The sequence below is a fragment of the Heloderma suspectum genome, chromosome 13, assembly GCF_057233095.1.
Source record: "Heloderma suspectum isolate Gila_16-S chromosome 13, 16-S_ref, whole genome shotgun sequence".
NCBI classification, from domain to species: Eukaryota; Metazoa; Chordata; class Lepidosauria; order Squamata; family Helodermatidae; genus Heloderma; species Heloderma suspectum.
The window spans coordinates 25421661-25448827 of record NC_139470.1 but is presented as its reverse complement, the minus strand read 5'-3'; the positions used below and the strand labels follow the sequence as shown (position 1 = coordinate 25448827).

Sequence of the window (27167 nt, the reverse complement as noted above, 5' to 3'; positions counted from 1 at the left end):
GGCAACTGAATCAAACGGTGATCAGTTAAAATCCATGTTAATTCAAGCCTAGATCTTCCACTACAAAAGAAACTTGAATATGTTGTGGGGGAGGGGGGTTGCAGCCGTTAGGTGCATTAACCTAACAGTAGATGTTCTAAATTCCCAGTCTGATGGGAAAATACTAAAGATGCCTCCTGTCTAGCTAGGAGTGGTCACTTATACCTTTCTTCCTAATTGTAAAAAAATGTTTAAAAACCCTTTCATCTAGGTCTTGCACTACATAATTTTATTTAAACATAATTAGTTGTCTGGCTTTCAAATAATTTCTAGACTATCTGCTAAAAAAAATCACCCCTAACTAGGCCCAAGTTCAACCCAATGCTTCGTCCTGGCGTTTGTGAATACCCTTTGAGAAGGGACGTTTTTTGTCTCCCTCAGTGTTCCCAGCCATCTGACTCTACAATTATGGACTCATTTGACTAGCATGTACCACACTCCTTCATTCCGTTGTCATTTCTGTGCAAACCAAATCTTCTGATTATTATTTATACTGGTCCATCACTATGTGTTGCACTTTAGAGAGTAAAATAAGCCCTCTGCTCCTCCCCCAATACAGGGCCCTGCCCCAATGAGTTTACAATCTATACAGTTGATAGATTGCATAGGAAAGAGAAGGGAAGGGAAGAGAAAAGATGCTAATGGACAGTAAAAGATTCTAGCACAATCTATGCATATTTACTAAGAATTAAGTCCCACTGTGTTCAACAGGGCTAACGTTACTTTCTAACGTGTTTAGAATTCTCTCATATACAACACTGCACTGGTGCTTTTAAGCAACGTAGTACAGAACTCCCCCACCCCACCTACCCTACAGTGAAAATCTGTGCTTGCAAATACACAATGTGTCAGTTTCTTTCTTATGTACTTTATACTGAGTCAGACCATAGGTCCATACAGCCACTTTGACTGGCACAGTGGCTCTCCAGGGCATTCCTCAACCCTGCTACGAAGTATCGCTTTTTAACTGGAGATTTATTTATTTCATTTCTATACCGCCCAATAGCCAAAGCTCTCTTTCTAATGAGATCCCAACATTAAGGCCTGGGCCCTTGTGCATGCAACGCACATACTCCACAACAGTGCTGTAGTCTTTCTTCCTTACCCTCTTGTTTGGGAGCAGGAGGGAAAAACTCTTTTCATTGTCTTCGGAACTTGTTGTTTAAAGGATACAGAGTTATCCTTTAAAACTATTTTTTTCCTTCCTCCATCCTTTTTTAAAAACAATGTCAACCTGATACTGGGATCCAATGGAGCCCTTTAAAGGCCTAGCTGCAAATAAAGCTATGATTTGAGTTCAAAAGGTCTCCAGTTTAGGGCAGCAGGGGGAGGAGGATATCACATTTCAGAAACGTGAGTCTAACACAAAAAATATTGGGATAAATTGGACCCCAGAATGTTAATAGAAGAGAAAGCAAAACAGAAACTCCAAAATGCCTTGGGCTCATAGTAAGTAATGGAAGAGGTCCGATGTACCCCAATAGTCTAATACCCCCCCGCCCCCCCGGAAGAACATTACAGAGAAGGAATCTGTCTTGCAAGTGCGCACTGCGAGAGTGTTAACCCCGGTATCCAGATAAAGCCAACTTGGAGCAGAATTAACACCCCTAGGGTAAAATTTACCTCTGGGTTCCAGGAGCCCCCTGCAACCCTTTGTGATTTTTTTTAACAGATAGGAATGTACTATTTCTTTTTTTTTCTTTTACAACAGAAAAAAATCTATTCCAATACCCCTGAAGTGATATAACCACAGAAAAATGGAGTTATAATATAGACAAAAACCCAAAGCTTTCCCGGCCCTAATTTGATAAGTTGGTTAAAAATAGACCCCAGTTACCTTAGGTATTTGGTAGTTTCACTTTCCCATTCAGTAAGGGTACATTGGAGTGCTGTGATAGCTTTGTAAGTTAAAATGCCATTTTAATTTTTTTTTTTTTAAGGGATGGGGTGGGGAGATGAAACTCTCTACAGGTCAAATGACCCCCATAATTGTTAGGCGTAAATCGAGTATGAAGTGGTCCAGGTTTGCTAAAATAAAGTTTTACAGATATTTCGAACAGCCGCCGGGGCCCGCAGCAACCCCATTAGCATCGGAGGGCTAAGAAGACTTAACGGACGTGTTCCATTGTTTCCAGCTGACTGACATTTTAGAGGAAGTTATTTTTTAAGCTCGGTTGAATCAGGATTTTAGGGTGAAGAAAAACAGATGGAAGTGTGAGCTTAATCAAGGCTTTGGTCATGGCAGAAGAGGACATGATGGGGGAGAACACTCCTATTTTCACAGTCCTGCCCTTTCTCAAACAAGTCCCCAAGCCTACCTACTACTTTTAGGCTCGCCACACATATGGACATGCCTGGTTCTAGTGCGCCAATAGGAAAGCAGGGCATAGGCAATTCAGGGACGTGGGTCCTGCTCTCTTCACAAACCCAGCTCACCCCTCGAAGCCTTACCCTCTGGTGTGGAGGACTCCTTTCTGCGGCTTGAGGGAGGAGCAAGCAGACTGATGGGCGTGGGCTGGTGCTCAGGTGACCGGACTATGGCAGACATGATGATCTGCTGCCTGGCCGTGGCAGGAGTGGATGGGTGAGGGTGGTCTGTAATTTTCCTATGGGCAGCTACAGATACACACAAACAGTTAGTCAACTCCTCCCAGCCCGAGGAGCGGCCGTGGTTCTACGTAACCTTAAGAGTCACAGCCTGCAGCAAGGGCGTTGCTATATTGGATCCTCAACAGCAAACAACAAGGGGGGAAAGAGAAAAAAAAAACATTTCACTGCTACACAGAAGACACAAAATAGGAGACGCATGTTTGGACTAAAAAAATGACCCTCCTCTTCAGATGCAACTTTTCAGTGGCCCCCTACCTTCCTCTCGAGCAGATCTGAGCTCAATGCGGGTTTTCTGAAGGGCTTCCTCCAGCTCAGCCGAACGGGCCTTCTCCTTCTCCAGTGCCACCTTCAGCTCATTGTATTGCAGAGGAACCTGTGTGGGTAAAGAAGGGTCCTCTTTCCGTCGACTAAACAGGCCCTAGCAACAGAAACACACAGACAGCTCCTAACTCCTAGTAAGTGATGGTTTAAACTAGGGGAAGGGAAGCCTAACTAACTGCAGACCAGAGGGTCTGATGGGATTCCTGATCTCAGTAAAGGAAAGAGTTTGGGGGGTGAGGGGGGGAGAAACATGAAGGTTTCTCTCCCCCCACCCCTAGTTTCAAGAATCTCATCCGGGCAGTTATTTACATTTCTCATCCATCTTGACAGGTGATTCTGCACCTCTGCTGCTGCCTTATCTCAGTAACAAAGCTGTCTTTGGGCCTTAAGCAGAAGGGCCCAGCAATCTTGAACTACTTCTGTGCTTACTTACAAAAGCATCTCTCCATGGCTTGTTCACACATTTCCACATAAAAGCCAGCACTTTCCCCAATTGTTCCAAACTGGTCAGCTCAGAGAAGGAATGCTACGAGGTCATATGTGCAATTGAATATCTTATGCTGTCTTTATAATGTTCCCTTACGTCAGGGCATGTCTGTCATCCAGCATGGCTTAGAGCGCAATCCTACACATGTTCAGCCACCCCCCCCCCACCCCTCCCTACAACTCAGCGTGGCTGGCTGGGGAATGCTCAGAGTTGTAGGATTTCTTTCTCCCTAAACATGCATAGGATTGCACCCTTAATGTCACATACCACATCTAATCATTTAGGCCAGGATCCAAAGAGTTACTTTATTTGGGATTTGGGAGCACATGGGACTAACATGGAGGTATTCATTGGATCCCAGACATCGATTTTTACACCATGGGTTAACTACCTAATGTCTGCTAGTTAATCTTTATTTATTTAGCTCACCTTTTTCTTTTTGGCTGGCTGGTCCATCTTTGCTTGCAGAAAGTCAATAAGCTTGGTTTGCTGTGAAATTGTGCCCTCCATTTTCACCTTTTCATGGGAATAGAGAACCTTTGAAGGATGAGAAGAAATACCAGGTAGTGCGACAGATGCTCATTCAAACACCAAAACAATACCCGTGGAACTAGTATGGATTCCAGAGCAGAACTCCGGAACACCTCAGGGTGCCACTGCTTTCCGCTCACCTGGATATTTTCCAGCTGGTACTCCAGGTCACTTCGCTCAGTCTTCAAAAGATCTGCCCTGTCCAATGCCTCCTGCAGGCCTTGAGTCAGGCGAAATATATGATTTTTCTGCAAATCCATCTGCTGCTGCAGCTTTGCTTGCTGTTGATAAGAAGACAAACTCCAGAGATGCTTTAAGTCGTTCAAAGCCATTTTAAACTATCCAACCATCTTCCCTTACACTGTCAAATGTTCTGTCACCACTGCCATGTCCTCTGAATGTTGTAGGCTGGCATTCGGCTCTTTGGAAACAGGGGTTATTGTTCCCACTGGAATCACAGAATCATAGAACAGTAGGGTTGGAAGGAGCCTACAAGGCCATTGAGTCCAACCCCCTGCTCAATGCAGGAATCCAAGTCAGAGCATCCCCGACAGATGGCTGTCCAAGACAATCCATGTCTTGAATGCCTCCAGTGTGGGAGAGCCCACTACCTCCCTAGATAATTGGTTCCATTGTCGTATTGCTCTAACAGCCAGGAAGTTTTTCCTGATGTTCAGCCGGAATCTGGCTTCCTGTAACTTGAGCCCATTATTCCGTGTCCTGCACTCTGGGATGATCAAGAAGAGATCCTGGCCTCCTTCTCTGTGACCTTTCAAGTACTTGAAGAGTGCTATCCTATCTCCCCTCAGTCTTCTCTTCTCAAGGCTAAACATGCCCAGTTGTTTCAGTCTCTCTTCACAGGGCTTTGTTTCCAGTCCTCTGATATCTTTGTTGATCTGGACTGGATCTCAGAGCTGTTCTAGGCATTATGAAGAATGAGGTGGTAGAAATGTGGACTGTACCACTTCAGACAGCAGGAAAGGGATTCATGTTTCTGAACATTCCTCCCAAAATAAATAGCTCTTAAATAAATAGCAAAATAAATAGCACACTTCAGGTACAGGGCTACACTAAACCCCTCTTCATAGAATCATAGAATAGTAGGGTTGGAAGGGGCCTATACAACCATCAAGTCAAACCCCCTGCTCAATGCAAGAATCCAAGTCAGAGCATCCCTGACAGATGACTGTCCAGCCTCATCTTGAACGCCTCCAGTGTGGGAGAGCCCACCACCTCCCTAAGTAATGGGTTCCATTGTTGTATTGCCCTAACAGTCAGGAAGTTTTTCCTGATGTTCAGCCGGAATCTGGCTTCCTGTCACTTGAGCCCATGATTCCATGTCCTGCACGCTGGGATGATTGAGAGGAGATCCTGGCCTTCCTCTCTTTGACAACCTTTCAAGGACTTGAAGAACGCTATCCTATCTTCTCAGTCTTCTCTTCTCAAGGCTAAACATGCCCAGTTCTTTCAGTCTCTCTTCATAGGGCTTTGTTTCCAGTCCTCTGATCATCTTCGTTGCCCTCCTCTGAACCCTCTCCAGCTTGTCTGCATCCTTCTTAAAGTGTGGCACCCAGAACTGGACACAGCACTCCAGATGAGGCCTAACCAGTGCTGAGTAGAGGGGAACTAGTACTTCCCAGGATTTGGAAGCTATGCTTCCTCTGATATGTTATAGTTCACTACAAGCAGAGGTTTTTTGTTTTTTTAAAACCTGCACATATAGCGTAGCACAAGAACATAACACAAGAAAAGCCCTCCTGGATCAGACCAAAGGTCTATTAGTCCAGCATCTTAATTTCCTACAGAGGCCAACCAGATGTCTCCGAGAAGCCCACAGTCAGGACACAAGGGCAACATCCTCCCCTGCTGTTGTTCGCCAGCAACTGCTGCTCAGAGGGACATTGCTTCTGACCCCGGAGGGCGCATATAGCCGTCACAACCGGCGGCCACTGGCTGCCCTGCCATGAATCTGTCTAACCCCCCGCCCTCTAGGGTGATGGCCATCAACGCACCTTGGGGCAGCGAATGCCACATTTTGACTACGTACTGTGCGAAGGGCCTCCTTTTGTCTGTCCTGAATATTCTACCATTCAGTTTGATTGAGGAACAAACAACATGTGACACTTAATACAGAGACTGCAGCTATATCTCTGCTTTTTCTTTCATTAGAGGTGCGGTGGTGGGGTCGCAATCCTTCCCAAGGTTGCAGCACACAGATAGGGGAGGTTTATCCCTTCCCTTCCCCAGATGCAACCCCTCCAAAACTGCACCCCCCACACACAGCAAGGAACTTGGGGAAAAAGACCCTCCCACTGGCACCAGTGGAATGTTTCATCCTAACATTCCAAGTTGTGCAGGGTAGTAGTTTCTTCACAATGTAAAACAGTGAAATACAGTGCTTCTTCACACTGCGTTCTAGTGTTTTGAATGAGGGAGAAAAAATTTCTCTATCCACTTTCTCCACACCATGCATAGTTTTATAAACGTCTGTCACATCCCCCCTTATTCATCTACTTTTCTAAACCACAAGCTCCAGATACTATAATCTTTCCTGATAGAGGAATTGCTATACCACCCCAAATCATTTACACATGGAAGGATCATTCAAACATTTGACTCTTTCTACCACAAGGGAGGTTTCCAAATCAAGAGCCCTGTAGGTTACCTCTTGATCTGGATACCTCCCTTGTGCTCAAAAACAGTAGAATATACAACTGGACACATTATTCTCTCGTCTCATGTACACCATTTTTTAAAAGCCTACAACAGCATGGGATGCAGGCTTATGCACAAGCCCCCCGCCCCAGAAAAAGAGAGACAGACATGCAACAGTGGTCTCTTTATTCTTTCTCCTAAACTTTAATCCCTAGGAGAATATTTCTAGCACTCATCACTGCAAAGAGACATTTTAAAAGTGGGTTGGCAATTAAAACTTTAGGACTAGAGGTGCCCTAAGTCAGGCATTCTGTTGGTTATGGTGGGACTACTTACACAGGTTGCTATGCTGCCCTGTTCCTAACCACCACTGGAACAATGTACACTCCTGTGCACTCTTATTCATTTCCCAATACTCCAAGACATTAAATCTCCCGTATCTCCTCCACAGGGATGGAAAAATGTCCCAAAATTTAAATTTTACCAAGAATTCATTCAAAATTGTGCATACCAAGTATATTTATGCAGAGTTTAGCTACTGTCGATGACATGTTCCTATTAAGACAATATGGTAGCATTCCAAACTCCTTTGACCTTAACCATGTCCCTGCAGCTTGTGTTTTATACAGAATCCCGTTTGACAAAATCATTTAACCCAGAATGACACAGAGAAAGGTTGAACTGGTTGCGCCTTGGGCAGGAGAATACTATTAACTGGATAAATTCACAGCAGTATTATTTTGGGTATCTTTCCAACAACAGCCTTCTATAATTAAGAGAACAGTGCTTTGTGGTTAAAATCAGATTCAAATTGAGCTTGCAGCGCAACATAAGGCAGATTTACACTACACATCTACATCGGTTTTGAATCACTTTAACTGTGATGGCATCCCCCACGGAATCCTAGGAACTGAAGTTTGGCGAGGATGCAGAGAATTTTCTGTTAAGAGATCCCGACACCCCACCCCATCCCCAAATCACAGAATTACAATGCCCAGAGTGCCCTGGGAAGATGGAATGACTATTAAATCAGTACACCTGAAGTGTAAACATGTCCTGTGTAATGTTTATCCACTTCATCATCTCTCTCAATAAGGAAGCATTATAGGCCAGGCGTTACCTCTTCCAGAAGCCTCTGCTTGAGTTCGCGTTCTGTCTCAAGCTTCTGTTGCAAACTACGAGCGTTCATCTCCAGCATAGCATGCTTCTTCTCCAAATCATTGAGCTAGATAGAGCAGATACACAGACACGTTAAAAAAGCAGAGGCAGGCCATTAAGTAACATTTCCAATTCTAACCCTTCCTTCCTCACCTAGCAAAAACTCTTTGGGTTCCTTTTTATTCCCTTCATTTTTCCTAAACCTTTAAAAAAGATTGTTGCCAGGCATGCTGGTTGCCGTGGTTGCCCAGTGTGCCTGGCAACAAACTCTATAAAACGCTTTGGAAAAAGAAAGAAACGAACAGGTTCCCTTCCCAGAGGTCAGTTTCCTCCCCAGTGCAGCAGCGGAAGACAGATCCTGTTTCTTGTTCCTTTTTAACTTTTGACTTTTCTGCAGTGAAGTCAAGCGCACTGCAGAGTGGTGCTCCAGGCAGCCATGCCATCTTCCCATGTCAAATGAAAATAGCGGGTGTGACTGTCTGATGCTTCACTCCACAGCTCAACTAACTTCACTGTGAAAAGGAGTGTGTGTTTTTTAAAGGAAAGGTGTGCTATGTTTTAGGGGGGGCTGAGCGCAGGGCCCCAGACCTGTGCCCCCCAGTCTGGCCCTAATGGCACCACTGGCTCTTATCTTCCAATAGGTACTTGCCTGTGACCTACTCTCTTAAAAGACTGCACCCTTTCTCCTTTGCTGACTGTCAAGGTTCCCCTTATGACCTGGGTCACCTGAGCAACATCTTAAGCATCTCTTGCCTCCTTAAGCATCCCACCTTCCTTCTTTTAAACTTCCCTTTCCCAGTAATGTGGGGTTTAGGCTGTAGATGTGGGGTGACTGACACTCTAGGCACAGTGTTTAACCACAACAGTTTACTGGTATATTAAAGCAAGCAAATTACAACTAAAGGTATTTACACAATAGAGCTGAGGGATCCAAAAGGCATTAAAAGAAAGAAAAATGCAAAATGCAAATCCCTTTACCCTAGCTGTCCGTAGTCTTTTCTAGGCTGCCTTTTCCTGCGCACTCTTCAGGCTCTGCTCTTCCTGACTCTCTCTTGCTCTGGCTATAGCCTAGTCTTTCTCTCTTACTGGCTCTCTCCCTCTCTTTATAAACCCTCCTCCCTCAACCCCAGAAGTACTGCTTCAAACCTGAAGAAACGTAAAGAAATGAAACTGACACATAACCAGAAACTATTCCTCTCAGGGTTATCCCCTCCCAACAGAAAACTTCAGGCCTCTAAACCTGACCTTTTTTCCCTTTGCCTCTGTAGCCTCAAACCTTCACACTGACCCATATGCCTGGGACTCCCTCAGAGAACTATGTAGTTCCATTTCTCTCTGTCTTCAAAATCTCTCTTCAACTCCTAGCTTTTCTAGGAAGCCCTCAGCTTAACTTTTTAATTCTCCTCTCCAGCTGAAGCAAAGTCTAAGCACATGAACTCCATATGCACATATCCATCCCGTTATGCCTCTCCCTTCCTCCCCACAGACTATCAACATTTAGATATTGAGCTGCATGTGGGCAGCGACCTGTCTCTAATTATGCTACTCTACAGAACACCATGTAGATTGATCGTGCCTTATACAACAATGACAGCTGTCTGGTGCAAAAACTGTTTCCATTCATTGCAGCTCAGCTAAACAACTGTGCATTTATTTATTTCATTTCTATACCGCCCAATAGCCGAAGCGCTCTGGGCAGTTCACAGAAATTAAAACCACAAGGTGCAGCATAAAACAATATAAAATATGAAGGCCTGAAACTGCAATATAATAGTACAACATCCAGAATAAAGTATAGCAGCAATGCAGAGATTTAAAATACAGATTTAAAACACCAGAGCTAAAAGACCAGGAAGCAAAAATCCTGGGAAAATAAAAAGGTCTTCACCTGGCGCCGAAAGGAGGACAACGTAGGCACCAGGCAAACCTCTCTAGGGAGCTCATTCCACAGCTGGGGTGCCACAGCAGAAAAGGCCCTCTTCATGGTAGCCACCCGCCTCACTTCCTTTGGCATACAATTCCTTCTGTATGCATGAAAAATGTGTTTTTTGTTTTTCCTTTAGTTACCAACCTTGTCAGAAAGACTCTCAGCTTTCAGTTTTTGGTCCTTTAATGCTTGCTGGAGAGCCAGGATCTCTGCTTTATGTTCTTTAACAGCAAGCTCTACCACCTGGCGGGATTCAGTGATACGCTGATCTGCTCGCACCCTGTATTAAAAATAATGAGTGCACTTGCTTGTATTTTTTCCTGGGATCCCTCTTTCAAGGTTGCCAAGGTATCAGATGGATCAGTAGGAAGGAACCGCCTCAGACTTCCAAAGTTCTGCTTTTAAAAATGACATCATTCTACCATGCTCGCCATATCACTCACATCTCATCCACACCTGCTGTACTGACCGAGATCCAAGTTGCCACAGTGAGAATCTGGAATCAGAGCCTAGTACTTTATGGTGGTACAGAATAAGAGAGTTGGCAAATCATCATAAGTTCTATTATCCAACTTCATGCCTGTGCATATGAATAAACAGGATCTATAGTACCACCTAAATTATAACTAGGGATGGACTGAAATCCTCCCCCACTCCAGCTTTCATAGCCCCACTTGTGGGCTGTGGAAGTAACGGTAGCATATGTTATCAACACTCCTGTGGCCTCGGTGCTGTCAGCAGCCAACATCCCCCCACCCCCCAGGCAGAAGGATGCTACATTGCCGTGTCATATCATTCTGAGAGGCACTTGGGAGAAAAAATGGTGGCCCAGCGGCAACAGGAAGGCTGCGGACCGCCAGTGTGTGTTGATCCCTCCCACATCCACTGAAAGGTGAGACAGGGAAATACTCCCCCTCCCCGCAAACCCACTCCAAACGTTTGACATTTCGAAGCCCTCATTACAATACACAAAAATGTTTTGCTGGTGGTGAAACCTCTGGACCTATTCACCGAGCTGACACCACGTCTTGTGACACTCACTTATTTAAAAAGACACTTTAAAATTTTTATCCCGTTTTTCTACATTAATAATCAAAGCGGTTAACCCAGCAATTAAAAAAAAAAAAAAAAGATAAAGGAGGATATACAACAAGATAAAATAAAATCTAAATACAACGGCAATGAAGAACAGCAAAAGCTTCATCCTCTTCCCTCCCCAAAAGCTCACCTAAATAAAACTGATCTGGCTTGATGCCAAAAAGATGAGTGCGCATAATGTGCACCTCTCTGGGGAAGACATTCGGAGGTCTGGGCGGTGCTGAGAGGGCCCTCTGTCCAGCCTCCACCTACCTAATCTCTGAAGCCGACAGACACCCACAGTAAGGCCTCAATCGACCATTATGCTAGAGGTGTCGAACCACTTTTAGCTCAAAGACCAAAATCTATTTTGGAAAAGCTCTCAGGGGATGCATTCCAGTGGTGGGTGGGGTCAAAGGCAAAAGGGGCAGGACCAAAATATCAAAAATACTAATGTATTTTGGCTTAAGGGAGTGACCCTATGCCTCCCCAAACAGTGTCTGGGGAGGCATAGGGTAGTTCCGTGTCCTGGCTCCCTGGCTGGAGCCAGGGCTCCAACCTTGGAGCCAGGATACTGTACTCCCCTCTCGCCCCCCACCAGCGTGGACAGAATTGCTCTCCGCACTTGGAAAACGGAGTGTGGAGATGGGGAAAAGGGGGTGTTCCCAAGGGTGGGGAGGGGAGGGGAGGAGACTGAGGCAGCTGCAGTACAATGTATCCTATGGCTGCCCCAGCCTCCTTCCCTCCCCCTCCGAGGCACTGCCACTAGACAGACGAAATTGCCCGTCTCACAGAAATGCAGGACGGCTGGAGCGTGGAGGCAAAGATAATTTCTGTTGTCCTCCTGCCCTGAATTGAATACTCAGCAGCCTTCAAGTTTGGAGGCTACCGGCAATCCACATAGGATTGCGCCCTAAAGCTCTTATTGCCTTAGGAGACCTTTTAGAATGGGGAAAAAACTGCACAAAAGCCAGTGGGTGGGGGAAAGGGGTGGGGCCGGGGAAGGGCACGGCCACCTGGGGAACCTCGCAGGGCCAGATTTGGCCCCTGGGCCTGAGGTGTGACACCCCTGCATTATATCATCAGGGCAGGATCTACAAATATCCAGGTCCCAGACTGCTTAGGGCATTGTAGGTCAACACCAGCAATTTGAATTGCAGCCAAAACAAACTGGAAGCCAGTGTGGATCTTTACGCACTGGCATCATGTGCTCAGAATGGCAAGTCCCCGTCAGCAGCCAGGCTGCCAAATAATGGACCAGGTGTAGTTTTAAGATTTTTTTCCCCAAAAAGCAACCCCACATAGAGCACATTACTCTATGAACTCTAAACTTGCTAAGGCATGGGTGATGGTGGCCAGAGGATACTTTTCCAAAGAGAGATGGAACTGGTGCACCAACCACATTGCTGAAAGGCACTGTGGGTTGCAGATGGCACCTCAGCATCCACATCCAGAGCCAGGTCCAGTAGCACTACCCAATCCCCACTTGAGACCATGGAAAGTTTCTGTCTCAACTGGTAGGGACAGAACTCAGTAGTTACGGCCATTTAACAAAGAGGAAGGCAAGCACTGAAACAGTAGTCCCAGTTCCTGAAATCAGAGTTCTTCAGATGTGCCCATTTGTTCTGGGGCAGAACTTTCTCTCCCATCTCATATTGCTTTATATTACACAATGTATGCAGAAATAAAATCCATACCTGCTTTGTTTCTCTGTATCTAACATTCTCTGTAGCTCTCGAACCCGACATTCAAACTGTGTCTTTTCATCTCCCAAAACATTTCTCCATGCCTCCCATTGGCGCTCCTTCTCCAGGAGTTCATCATTCAAAGCCTCCAGATCCATCACTTGCTCTTCCAGCATTGTGCAGGTTGTCTTTAAGGCCTCCATTGTCTAAAAACAAATCCTTTAATCATTTTTCCAATTTCCACCTCAAAACCATTGTACTGTGCTAAAATAAAACTCCTTCATTTCTGAGCCTCTCCGAGTATAATACAAGAACACAGACAGACAGTGTGGCTGTGGTACTCACTCTTGTCCTGGGCCCATAGGCAGCTAAAACAAAGGAAAAGGAAGGATCAGGGCGATTTGGGCCTGTGGAGTCCTTTAAGGTCAACAAAAAAGGGATGCCATGGAAGCAAGCAAAACACTTCAAAAACTAGCCCAGGGATGGACAACATGTGGACCTCTAGATGTGTTGCTCTACAATTCCCATGACTCCTCATTGTTGGTTACGCTGTCTAGGGCCAATGGGAGCTGTAGGCCAAAACCTCTGGAAGACCACATTCCTGAACTAGGTGGTCAACACTGGAGCAATTGATGTAACTGTACCAGTGGCTCAGAAGAACTCCATCCGAACCCAACTGTGACTTGTGCAAAAACAGAGAAGGCTGTGCCCTGTCTGGCAAATGTCTTTGCCTCTTTGCTTGGATAATTTCTACGGCTCACATACGTTTGGAGTAGGCACTGATGGGCAAGTCAAAAATTACATTTGTGAACTTCACATAACCTTACCCACCTCAAGCTGGTCTCCACTAGTTCTGTGGTTCATATGGAGATGCCAAGCATGGCCCAGTGGTGTGTTATGGGATGATTTCAATCATTGTGACATGAGGACATGGACAAGGTGTTTGGAGGAACACGGCTCACCAAGGGTTTTTTTGATCCCTGCTCCCTTGGCTTATTACATCCAGCAAAATGGGGTTGATCAAGTGGATCCTCTTTATGAGAAGCAGCAGTCCCAACTGCCTTGAAGGAGGCAACTGTGAAGCCACTCCTAAAAAAAATCCTATTTGAAACCCAAGGAATGTAATAAATATCAGCTGGTCACAAATATCCCATTCCAGTTGCTATGGTTGCGATGCAGCTCCAAGGAGTCTTAAATAAATCCAATTACATGGATCCATTTCAATCTAGTTTCAGTTCTAGTTTCAGCACAGGAACTGCCTTGGTCACCCTGAGGACAGGAGGAGTGCGATCCTCCAATTGTCCTGGATCTCTCAGCAGCCATCAACCATGGTATCCTTCTGGATACGCTCTCTGGATTAGGAGTTGAGAATGCAGTGGTTTGGTGGTTCTGCTGAGGGCCAGTTCCAGAAGGTGAAGGGGACGGGACGACACACCACTGCTTGGCCCTGCCGCATTTCTGCTATGGTACCTGCAGGGTTCCATCTTGTCCCCTATGCTTTTTAACATCTCCATGAAACTGTGTGATGTTATCCAGAGCCTTGTAATTGGATGTAATCAATATGCAGTTCACAAGCAGCTCATGCTCTCCTGTACATCAGATTCCAGTAAGGCAGTGGAAGTGTTGTCATTGCTTATAATCAGTAACACACTGATCACAATCAGTGGATAAGGGCCAACAAACTGAAGCTCAATCCCATGAAGACAGAAGTACTAATAGTAAGTGTCTGTCCAGACAGGGAGGTGGTGTCTAACCTGTTTTGGATGGGGCTGTATTCACCTGATAGGATCAGGTTTGCAGGTTGGGGGTGCTCAATGATCCAAATTTGTAACTAGAGGCCCAAGTGGCCTTTGTGACATGGAGTACCTTTCACCAGGTGCAGCTAGTGCACCAGCCGCAACTCTTTCTGGAGTGATAGCTTGGCAATGGTTAGCCATGCTCTGGTAGCCTCCAAGTTAGGCTGCTGCAATACATTGTACATGGGGTTCCCTTTGAAGATTGCCTAGCAACTGCAGTTTGTTCAAAACAGAGCCAACAGGAACAAAGGCTTAAAGAGCTTCACTGGCTTCCTGTCTGTTTCTGAGCACAGTTCAAAACACAGGTGCTTACCTTTAAAATCTTACATGGATTAGGACCAGGATACCTTATGCCTTCTCCCATATTAATCTGTATGTTCTAGTGTGAAGCGAAGATCATTATCTCTTGTACTGACACCAACTTTAACTCCCACATGCTTGTCTTTAAGCAGCTGTGTCATCTTATTCACAGCAGATGAATAAGATCAGTGTACGGGCAGCTCAGGTAGCTTGGATCTTCCTCTTGCTCGTAGCCTGGACTATGGCTTTCACCACTGAGGAGGCCATAATGCCCCTCACCTCTCAGCCCTGTCCTCTGATGTTGCCCACGGACATGGTGGATGAAAGGATGCGGAACCCAATGGCCCGGCACGCAGTTGTTTGAGGATCATTCACTCCTATGGGGTACTTAGTGTGCCATGGGAACCTGTATATACGCTACGACCTTCTTTGGAGACCCTCCTCTGGATGCCCATGCTACCTGGACACCCAAGGCTCTCCTCTGGATGCCCATGCAACCGGGGAAGACGGCCTTCTCCATTAAGGTGCCCACTTGTGGAATTTTATCCCCAGGGAAGTTCATCTGGGCACCAGGCCAAGCCATTTTTCTTTTTCCAGGTTTTCAATCGCTGATGAGTTTTTTATTTCTGAAGGATTGCTTTAATGCCGTCTTCAGCTGTTTACGGGCTGCTGTTTGGTTTGACAGATATTTATGATATTGTTTACAAACCACCCTGATTTTGTTTTAATTGAAGGGTGGCATAGAAATCTATTAAAAAGAATAGAGTATTTTCTACTTGAAAGCACAGCTATGTCAGAGCAATAAATCTATGTGGCATAATGCGATGCTTTTTCAAACTTTGATCTGCAGAACCCAGGTGTTTCTCTGAAGCTTATCAGGGGCTCCTCAACATGAAACCCATTAGTGGCACATACATTTCCTGCTACCAGAGTCTTCCTCGGCCTTGTGCAGTTGCAGAAAAAGTGCTGGGTGTGTTCTATGTCAGACTCTCTGTTCACGTAGGACAAAAGCGAAGCCAAAGAGACTTGCCACTGCTCTACATGCACGATGAACTAGCATAAATGGAAAGGACTTGGTTTGTAGTTTGCGCGTGCTCTTTGGAGCCAGCATTATCAAGGGCTCCTTGGAGGTCTCTCTCAGTCTAATCCAGTAGCCAAGTCCAGACACAGACAAAGGGATTATTTTCAAAGCTTTATTCCTCTTTTACAACTTAACAACTCTACTGTTAGCAACTAGATATGAGCAGCAGAGTACCTATGCCCTACGTTGGAACAGTTGGTCCCCGTTTGAAAGGGAATCACTGGCAGACCCCTGAACTTAAGGGCTAGGGAGAGTCCCTCCCCTTTTCCCTTGGATCCTCTGGGCGCAGCTGTTGTTTGCGTGCCAATCGGGCACTACGCCTCCTTTCCGCGCCCTCCATTTGGCGCCGCTCTCTGCGTCGGCGTCGCACGTCCATCAAGTCTGCTTCTCGCGCTCTGTCACTCCCAGGACTGCTATCTAAGCTAGGAATGCCGGTGGGAGGAATCTCCATCAGCTGTTGGCCCTGGGAAAGAGGAGCGTGCTCCTCTCCCAGGAGCGACTCCTCTTCCTCAGAATCAGAACTACTCTGGGATTCTATGGGTTCAGTGTCCACCCTGACAAGCATTGTCACTCGAGGCAGAGGTGGGCTCGGTAGCACAGAGCACCTTTTATCAACTTAGGCTGATATACCAACTGCGTCCTTATCTGGACAGAGATAGCTACAGTTATCCATGCTCTGGCAAGCTCTTGTCTGGATTACTGCAGTGCATTATACGTGGGGCTGCCTTTGAAAACGGTCCAGAAATTTCAGCTGGTCCAAAATAGGAGAAGACTCTCTCTCCCCTAGATCAAAGTCGTCGCCCCCCCCCCCCCCCCGCAACTGCTTGTTTGTGAGAGCTCGTGTGGGATTATTAACAGGGGACTGGCCAACTTGATCATATTATGCCAGTACCTTTCCATCTGCACTGGCTGCCAGTCCATGTCTGAGTACAATTCAAAGCGCTGGTATTAACATTCAAAGCCCTAAATGGCTTTCAGGTTACCTGGAAGATAAGTCTCATCCCATATATACCTGCCCAGGCTGTAAGATCATCCTCAAAGACTCTTCTGTGGGTGATTCCACTAAACAAGGTGAAGTGGCTGGCTACTAAGAACACATTAGATCCATAACTGGACTCCTGAAACCAGCACACACTCACACACACAAGCAGTTGCGGGGGGGGGGGGCAACTTTGATCTAGGGGACAGAGAGTCTTCTTCTCAAGTTCCCCCAATCTAAAACATCCCCCTTCCTGAAGCTGCTATTACCCGTAGTGGAAAAGAGACGGGCACAATACAAGGACCGGGGCGGGGAGGGTCTGATGGAGGTCTAATAGCAGCTTTTGAGAGGGTAAGGGAAATTTAGATTGGTAAAATAGCATTGGGAGGGGGATTAAACACCTGATTCCCCCAGCATTGCTGTACCAATTTTCAAAAAATCAGAGCCCTCATGGCTGCCTTGAAGTAAAAAAAAAAAAAAATCTGTAAAATGCGATCACAGAACTTCCGTATCACTGTTGTTTCACATCTAACTTGCTGAAAAACATACAGAAAGGGGGCAATTAAAATAATCAAGGGGTTGGAAGACCTCCCTTACACGGAGGGAGGAAAGGCTAATTTGCTTTGGTCTTTTTAGTTTAGACCAAAAAAAAAGACAAAATGGGGGGACTGAGGAGAACGTGATGGAGATTTATAAAATTATAAAAGGTGTGGTGGAAGTAGGCAGAGAAATTGGTCTCACTCATTCTCTCTCAGACTCGGGGTCACCCAATGAAGCAGACTGACAGCAGATTCAGGGCTGGTGGAAGAAAGAACTTTCACACACAACCCATAATTAAAATTAGGGAATATGCTAAAACTTGTGGCAATCATTACGAGGACTTACAAGAAGAGGACTGATGATATGCAACTACTGCCAACTATTTGTCATGATGGATGAAAGCTCCTTCAGGGGGCACGTGCCCTGAACACCAAGTGCTGGGGAAAAACCTCAAGGAATGCCTTCCACTTTCATGTCCTGCTTGTGAATGCCCAGAAGCACCTGGCTGACTGCCCAGCCGACGCCATTGCTGAAAACAGAATGCTGGACTATACAGAACTTGGTCTGTAGGCCTAAACAGCATGTATGCAGCCCATTGCCTTGGCTGGCCAAGGCAGGTCAGGAAACAAAAGGTAGTGAAGGGGGCCATAGAAGCAGGCTTGACTAAGCTGTTTGCTAATTGGCTTGCTTCAGCAGCCTCATTCTAGCCCTAAAACTGAGGAAGCAGGAACCGGAGGTGGCCAGCTGGATCAATGGGGATGATGTCCAGTGACTTTTGATCGAAACAAAGGCCTGGTTCACACAACACAAGGATGGTTAACAAGCCATGGTGGTTTGTTAACAACCCCCACTTTTGCCATCTAATTTATTTAATTACCCTCACCAGGCACTGCTTGTCATGACGTCCAAACCTGGTGTGGCTGGGTGGCTGAGGTGGTTAACAAACCACTCAGAAACCCTAGAACAGGCCTTGGGTTCTGGGTGATTTGTTAACGACCCCAGCCACCCACCCTTGCCAGTTTCAGACATCATGACAAGCCAAGCCCAGCAAAGGGATTAGGTAAATTGGGTGGCCTACAAGAGGGTGGTTAACAAGTCACCATGGCTTATTAACCACCCTCATGTTGTGCGAACCGAGTCAACATGTTTTATTTCCATTTGCTTAACAACTTTGCTTAACAGCTTAACAACAACAATTCAGAAGAACAGTATAGTGAAGGCATGAGCTATTCTGCGTGTAAACCCATTCTCACTAAAAATGGGAAGAGACCATCAGAAAAAAGGAGGTCAAGCAGGATTAGATGGCTATGAAGGTGCTTGCCACTGCATTACAAGGAAGACCCAAGATGCTGCACCCATCGAAGTAGCCATTCTAGAAAACCTCTAAGCCCTGACTCAGGATTGACCACTCCAAGACAGGCCATCCATGACTGTGGGGCCCTTGATTACTGTTCCTTGTGTGGTAAGAAACTGTACTAATAAAACTGGGCTGTATCCTCCACTGTACCCCAAGCAGATCCTGTCAGTGCCAATGTCAAGGGAGTAAACCTTCAAGCCCTTTCTTTCTTTCTTTCTTTCTTTCTTTCTTCAGTGGAGGAGTATTTCTAAGCACTCAGTCTTCCTCATGTTTGGATAAAAGCCTTGAAAAGCCGGCTTTTAAAAAGGCATTTCTGAAGACTTACTTGTTTCTGACTGGTGAGCTGCATCTCTCGCTCCGTGATCTCACGACGAAGATGGTCAACTTCGCTTCGCAACTGGAGCACCTCATCGCCAGCTCCTGAAGCCTCATCTAATTGCTTGGACAGAAAGAAATTCTGGTTGTTCAGCTCAGCGTTGTCCTCACTCAACTGGTTCAACTGTTCTTCCAAGTCTGTAATCACCTAAATAAAAAGAATAATATGCCAGAGAACCTAAGATAAATGGTGACCAGCCATGACTTCTGAAAGTCAAACCCAGAAACCTAACAAATGGGACACTGTAAAATTCATCATGCGGTCTTATTAACTGGGCACATGCCTAACTCATACAGGAGAAGCTAATTCAGTGCCTAGCTTGAATATCTGGCTTCTTCAGAACAGCTGAACTTAATTTAATCTTCAAGTAGAAAATGTACTGCAATGTAACATTTTACTTTGCATGCTATGACATGGGTTTGAGAGCACACCATTGTGGCAAGAGCAATGAACTGGGAGCCAGCAGTTTAATGGTCCTGTCTTCAGATCCACCGCATGGTGAAAAATGGCATAAGCAAATTGATTTCTCTCTCCAAACCTTACGTTACCCTATCCGAGGAAAGGGGACACTAGCTTTCAAGAGAGGGATTTTCATCATGTCTATCAGAGAGCTCTTTGAAGAGAGGTGCATGATCTGGAACACCACTCTTTTATATATATTTTTTAAATCAAGAAAAAAACGTAAGTTGTCAGAAAACACACACACACATCCTGATTTGGGAAAGACTGGATTCTATTATTAGCAGTTACGGACAGCAATGTGAAATGTCTGGCAGCAAAACAGATTATAGGGGGAAAGCCAATATAAGCATTAAATGACTGAAAAGAACTAGGCAGTGATGCTTCGATGAAAACAGGTGTTGTCCATTATTTAAAGCAATGTTGTAGCTACAATGAACCTTCTCACCCTGCAGCAATACTTTGCATTCCACGGCACTTGTTGGTAGAAATCTTGGCATAAGACCGGGGGTGGGTGGGTGCCAAACAAAAGCACACCACTTCGCTTAGAATAGAAAACTACTGTAACTTCAGAATAAGAAAAGCACAGCTTAATTTTAATGCCTAGTCACACAATCCCGCCACACACATGATGCAACACTAGCTGTAAGTGCAGGAATACATTTTAAAACCTGCTCTAACACACTGGTCTTGTACTGGTGGTTATAATAATATTGGTGCCGCTTTCTTCGTGTTGGTTTAAGAATGTGAAGGGACAGAGGTGAGAAAAGAAAGAAGTGTGGGTGGGAACCAACTTAAATACTAAAAAAAACCAAACAGATAAAAGTGGATCCCATGTTACCACTTAAAGGTGAGCCCCTGTTCTAAAAGGTACAGGTACTGTTCTAATATATAACTTAAAACATGCCACTGTAGTGATGTAGTTGTGCAATGAAGAAGCTGTATAGTCCGGGGGGGCGGGGGGAGATTGTTCTCATTCCGCATAAAATATTTAAAGCTCAATTGCACCTTCCAATGGGCGGTTAGAGGAAGACATTGAGAGAAAATGGGGGCAGCACTAAAAAGAAGCAAGCCTCAAGCTGATGCTTGAAAGCAGTTATTTATTACATGAGATCTGCCCAATTCATTTTGACCAAAAAGTCTTCCTCAGGGATAAAGGGTCTATGTATCTTAATTCTGAGATGCTTGACTGAGGCGTCTCAAGTGGGGTATCACAATAAGGCACTTTGCCCCTGAGGACAACCTTTGATCTACCAGGGATGGCCTACACCCACCATGATCCCTCACCACTGGCTATGCTGGCTAGGGCTGATGGGAGTTGTAGGCTAAAAATCTGGAGGTCTGGAAGTAGCCCAACCCTGAAAATGGATTGGGCATTCTTCACATAATAGATTGCTACTTTCAAGGACCCTTGGGGCTTGCCTCTTCTTCCTCTCTTCAAGAGGAAGATGTCAACATTTATTTTATTTCATTTGCTACAGGGCACAAGGCTTTATCGTCTGTTCTTCCTAGATGCCAATTGCTTGTGGCTTTCAAAGGTTAGCAGAAGAGTCGATTGGAAATGGGTCCCTCCTGGATGTTGGGGATTTCTGTTAGCATTGACTCATTTGGAGATTTGCATAATAATTCCGAAATTGCAAGATAGATAGATAGATAGATAGATAGATAGATAGATAGATAGATATGCATGACTGACAGTAGAAAGGTCTGATTGCTCTCTTATCAAAGCAAAAACTTGCTTGCCTGGTTCCTTTTGTGCTTACTCTTTTACACCTGAACTCAGATTTTATTCAATTTCTAAATAGCTTGGGCTAAGCACTGTGAATAGGTGCTTGGTACAGAAAGCTCTCTCATGTAGATATAAGCTAAAAGGGATTTTTTTAAAAATAAACAGAGTATGTTTTTTTTTTAAATCTCAACGTATTAGAATTCATTTTTTCTAGCAAAGTAGGCAGTAGAGCAAAGGGCATACAACAAGTATTTTCTCACACAAATGCATAATTAGTTATGGAACTCATTGCCAAGGGATATTGTCATGGTGACTAGCATATGCAGATAACCATTGATAGAGCTATTTAATCATGATAAATAAAATGGACCAGCTTTTATGCAAAGGCAGTATACCTGATTAGCAGGTGCTAGGGTCAAAATCAGCAATGGATCATCACTCTTCTGACTTGCTTATGAGCTCCTCTGAGCCATCTGGCCGGTCGCTACTGGGGACAAGTGCTAGACGAAACCGTCTTTTGCCCTGATCTAGCAAGGCAGGTCTTTGGTAACAAATCGCTACGCACCAACATGCCCTCCCACCCTTCATAGGCGAGATAGTTAATGACAGATTATCAAATGCAAGTTTCCATGTACATATTAACTCCCAGCAGGAAGCTATCCGTAGTCAAACAATCGTAATGCAAGGTAAGACATGCAAATAGATGCCTGGAGCGAAGCCTGGGTTATGGTGAGCAAAACAATGTGGAAAAACAGTCAGTAGTTACAAGAATTAATCCGCCTCAATGAAAGAGAGCAAGTTCTAGGTTATAGGACAGAGGGAACATGTAGCTTCCAACCTCATCTTAATACTTTCAAGGTTACCAACAAAACAAAACAAGATAGGGGAAGAAGGTCTGAGTTATGTTTATCCTCATAATTCAATCCATGTTAAGGAGAAGAACCAAAACAGCAGGACACTATATAGAGCCCGCAAATCTCACTGTAAACAATACCATCGTACATAGTTAATATTAAGGAATTCCTGCCCCAGGGAGGCCACCAGAATTCCTTCCTCTATAAGCATTAACCTTTTTAATTGTGATTTTAACAAAACAAAACAAAAACAAATTGTGCAGAAAAAAAAGTTTCATCTAAACTTGCTAGTTCACTCCAGACTTTGACTCCTTAACACTTTTATTAGCTATGATGCTTCCTTTCCTACTGTTGTGCTGTTTCATTAGGTGACTGTTTTTATGGATTTTAGATTTAAGCTTTTTAGCCTGTTACTGCTTTTATCTATACATCCCCTTGAGAACACTTGCTGAAAGAGTTTCTAAAGTTTTAAAATAAGTAAAATATATGACAGTTACAGAGGAAGTACAGGAAACATGGGAAGACAGTTTTTGGAACTATATCTACATTACTATATTATTTATTCACAAAAAAAATAGAAACAACCCTAAGAAACAATACATCGTCACTTCTTTCCAAAGTAATACTGAAGAGAAACCAACTGCACATTAACTATTGCTTTAAATACAGAAGTCCAGGAACAGCTATTTCTGCACGTCCAAGGGAGCTTTGGATGTATTCATCTTAAACGGCAATCCCCCCAAACCAATGAAGCACGGCAAACCAATTTTGGAATTGGGGAGAGCAAGTGGATCAGTTCATAAAGCAGTTTGTGAATGGTATGACAGCCCGCTACTCAACAGTCAGAACGTCATCTCCTTGGGCATGCCTCCAATAGTTCTCTGGCTCTTGGTCAATGACTCCTTATATCTCTAGGAGAAAATCACAGCTCCCACTTTATGGGAAATAACCACTTCAGCAGAGTCCTATCTCAAAATGCAACCACGTTCAGAGCAATTCTGAAGGACGATTTCTTCAGATGTATGTACAGCAAACCAAAGATGCTGTTGTATTTTGAGATTTTGTCTAAACATTACTTTTTCTATCGGGGTGGGTGGGGAAGAAGAAGACTGAATAATGAAAATAAATCATTTAAATGTTACAGATTAAGATGGCAGACTTGAAGAGGATAGCATTCATACAGCTCTACTAAATGGCAGGACATATACTCCATCGGCATCCACAACCCAATCTATTAGAGGAGAGCATATTTCGGAGATTCATAAATCACAGGCTTGCTAATAACCACTCACCTGTAGCAAGTAAAAATCACCTACAGGAAACTACGCAAGACAAACTCACAGAACCTTGTTGTTCTTTTCTTAAGGCAGAAACGATGGTAAATGTGGGAAGTGAACCAGTACGTTTTGTGGGCATGTGAAAAGCTACATAAATGTGAAAGTACGCCTTCTGATCACCAGCAGAACATACACGGATCTTCCACAGAAATTGCAAAATAAAGCACTATTCTCATTGGGTGCATCTTTAACTCTACATTGCAACAACTCTACCAGCCATTCAAAGCATTCGAACCATAAACTTACGGTTGAAGGACACAGCTAAGTTGTTTACAGTTCCCCACCTGAGATCTTATTTATGCCTTTCTCCCATCTCGAGCAGGAAGGTGTGAAAGGTTTAAGAGGCTGTTGTATGTCTCAAACACACTAGACTGAAGAGTGGAAACAGAAAGGCAATAGCTTTGCCTTGAATATCCACCCTGTCACCAACAAGACAAACCATGCGAAGCGGAAGTAGACAAAGAGACCAGTCTCTGGGCCCCTGAACACAATGTGGAAAGGGTCTTTTCTTTGTAGCTGAGGAAGGACATATCTTCATCTCCTCCAGTTGCTAGGGGATCAGCATCACACAACAGACACATTGCTTGAGGATGGGATATAAGCATAGTTTACGAGTCCTAATGCATTATGGTCACTCTGTATACACAGTACAATATGGTTGCATGACTCATACATCCTTACCCAGTACCAAGCACTCTTGGATTTTTATCAGAATTTTTCAGCTAGGACAGTAACTGCATGGTGCTACCTGCTCTGTCAAGAAACATCACAGCAGGGGCTGAAAACAAGTCTCCAGTTTCAATGCACCAAAGGTTTACGCACAGCAAATAAAATCTAATGGGAAAGCCATGTTTAAACTTCCTAGGGAAACACCACACATATGCGCTTTTCTTTTAACTGCATGAACCAGGCAAGCAATTGCTTGTATAGTTGAAATTAGCATGTACAAAAAGCAAAGACAGACTTGAGAAAACAGGAGTTCAAGTCTGGCTGATGAGAAGCCATGACACGTTGCTTAGCTTTCCATATTTGCTTTCTCAAGCGTTACACATACACCTCCATCCTATGGCTGAACTTGGCAGGTCATTCATGGACAAAATATTAAGCTGCTTAGCAGGATTACATACTTGGCTCTGGGTTCAACAAAATTTAAAAAAAACACACCTGCACACTGTGGATGTACAAAAACCAGCCTGGTTCAAGATGTCCCTTCGACACACAAAACATCACAAATCCTGTCTGTGTGCCTTCTAGCCCTATTTGTGACCTCTCCCCCTGTGCAAGACTATCGCCTGGAAGAGGGGCCCCACCCCGCACCCACCACTTCCGCATTGCATCCGCTTTCATAAACAACCCAGGGATGCCTTGTTTGTTCGGGGACAGACAACCTAGGGTTTTAACCAAACAACAAACAATAGGTTCAAATTCTGGGTTGTTTGTCCCTCAACAGCCCAGAGTTCTTGGTTCACATGTCGCATCAAACGACCTAGGAACAGGGCCTTCCTGGGTGATTTATGAATGTGGATGCAAAGCAGAAGTGGCGAGCAGGCAAGAGGCAGTGCCAAGCATACTGCTGGGCAGCCCCAAGTAACTATTGGTGATTTAACCCACAGTCATGGCGTTGCCTGCAAACCAGGCCTATGACTTCTCCCTCAGGAGCCAAGGCGGCACTAGCAGCAATGTTGGGCCACGTGCTTCATCTTCCCTATTCTTTGCTGAGCATCTGTGGATTCTCCCCACAGGCACAGGAAAAGCGTATGCAACTATCCACCCCCTCTCCAAAACAGTCACAGCACCGAGGACAACAAGGAAAAGTTTCCAGTCACCCTTTAGCTCTTCTGTCAAACTCTTCAGCATTACACAGAGCTGCACTGTGAGAGGCTTCCTTCTTTGTTAAAAAATAAAATAAAGCTAATCAATGGGCTGGTTCATAAACGCATGCAGATTACTTGATTTCGCTATACCTGAAATGTACACCGCACAACAGGCAGCTGAATGTGTGAACTGAAAAGCATTGCATTTGAGGTGACCAATATGACTGTTTCATCTGTGATGGCTCCCTTCCATATATGAAAATCACGTTCAATGTTGTCATCAAGTCATACATGTGTGAATCAGCATTTGCTAAGTTCTTGTGAACTTCGAGAATGGTTAATGATCTACGCGCAAGCCAGAAGAGAGATTTTTGAAGCCAAAAGCTTGGTGACACAGTTCTTTCTGCCATACTAAATGATATCTCAAAGGAGATCCCTCAGCCTTTGGCAGGTTGTCATCTCTGGGAAGAAGCCCAGAACATGAAGCAGCAAGACAGGAGAGGAGGAAAAGCTTCTGTAATCAATTCCTCTTCTAAAAGCTGTTTGGTGCTATCTCATCTTGGGACTACAGAGGGACTTTAAAGTGGTATTTTTACTTTGGGGGTACATTAACATCTCTGTTACAAAGGACACTCAGCCCTAAGCTATTTTTCTGTACATAAATGCTTTCTATCCTCAAAATCCAGAACAGTAATTTGGACTTGGACAAAGTATTTATTTTGTGTAATAATAGGGTTCTTTCATTGGGCAGTTCACTTATTCTGCGTGTGTTTTTGTGATTACGCATGCATGTGCAAGGTACAATCTTGAGCAACGTTGAGAGGAACGTAAGAGACTCACTAAAATGCTGATGGCAGGGAAAGGAAATTGGAAACAAGAGTTTGCATGCATGATCTCTTGGGAAACTTTAGGACTGATTCACACATTACATTTTTCATTTCAAAGTGGACCTCTGTAAAGGAAAACAGTGTACACTCATGGATGCAGCAGTTTCCCAAACTGTATATTTGCAGCAAATGCACAATCATGTTGCACGTCAAATGCAACAGTGCATATGCTTTTTCCTACATAAAGATGAAAGATTGACACTACTGTAGCCTACAAACCTTTTGACGGCAAGTCTACATATTGGGGACATTTGAATCTGGTCCTCCATCGCCTTTCCACCCTACAAAGCTAAGATATTGCCCTCCACCTGGAAGGAGGAAAACGTTGTATACACATTATTTGTTGCAGCGGCTACACCATTCTTATTAGCTGCATGCAATGAGATTTTCAGATTGCCTTCTTCAAAAACTTGAGGAGCACTGCCAATTTTAAAATCAGGTTAAAACCTCTAAACTGAGATTTACCTGAGATCTAAAGAAGCAATCCAAGCAGTCTTGGTCCTGCTAACTCCTTGAAGGCAACAGCCTGTGTCACGGACCGTTGTCTTCAAGGAGCAAAACTAAAAAAATTGTTTCCTTCCTCATCCTTAATTTCAAAATAATTCAATGATCTGTATTTAATACTCACTGTGCAGCTATTACGAAGGGCTTCAAATTTACGCTGGATTTCATCTCTATGTGCCTAAAGGAGGTAAGAAGTTGATCATCAATTTTTTCATACATTAGATTTAGAATCCAACAGCTGTTTCTAAATGAACTGCAGAACAATCTACCAGCAAGCAAAGTTTAGAAGGCAGATGCTGCAGGCTATGAGCACTATCAGGACAAAGAACCAGATGTTGCGTTGACTTTAAGGCATCCTCATGCTTCAAAGTTCTCAGCTACTGGAACTAAATGTACAATTGTATGCACTGCTTTGTGGCAAATGCCATACATAGGCAAAATATGTCCTTTTAAGTGACCTCCAGAAGATAGTTGCTGTTTATATTATTTCCTTTTAATGGCTTTTTACATTGTTTGCTTTACATATTTATTTCCACATCTGAACTAATACGTCATGTGACCTTAAAAAAAAAAAATCCTGCACATGTATTAAGCCTTCCACACACAAAAAAAGGTTAGAGAGAAAAGCCTACAATGAAGCATCAGGCAAGCTTCCCAAAACACT

General features: G+C 44.4%; 1 protein-coding gene across 5 annotated transcripts in view; it reads right to left on the bottom strand.

Annotated features, from left to right (window-relative positions):
• CIT (citron rho-interacting serine/threonine kinase) overlaps window positions 1-27167 on the bottom strand; it is a 140667-nt gene that overhangs the window by 26165 nt on the left and 87335 nt on the right. For 3 of the 5 annotated variants that reach the window (XM_084820537.1, XM_084820538.1, XM_084820539.1), the window contains 9 exons: window positions 26628-26681; window positions 18869-19066; window positions 12503-12696; window positions 9873-10008; window positions 7764-7868; window positions 4129-4269; window positions 3887-3994; window positions 2905-3022; window positions 2491-2655 (listed from right to left, as the gene is read on the bottom strand). In XM_084820537.1, the coding sequence (XP_084676663.1) occupies window positions 2491-2655; window positions 2905-3022; window positions 3887-3994; window positions 4129-4269; window positions 7764-7868; window positions 9873-10008; window positions 12503-12696; window positions 18869-19066; window positions 26628-26681 (1219 nt within the window). Of the gene's footprint in view, window positions 1-2490; window positions 2656-2904; window positions 3068-3886; window positions 3995-4128; window positions 4270-7763; window positions 7869-9872; window positions 10009-12502; window positions 12697-18868; window positions 19067-26627; window positions 26682-27167 lie in introns of all 5 variants that reach the window. The other 2 variants (XM_084820535.1, XM_084820534.1) reach the window with 1 other exon arrangement.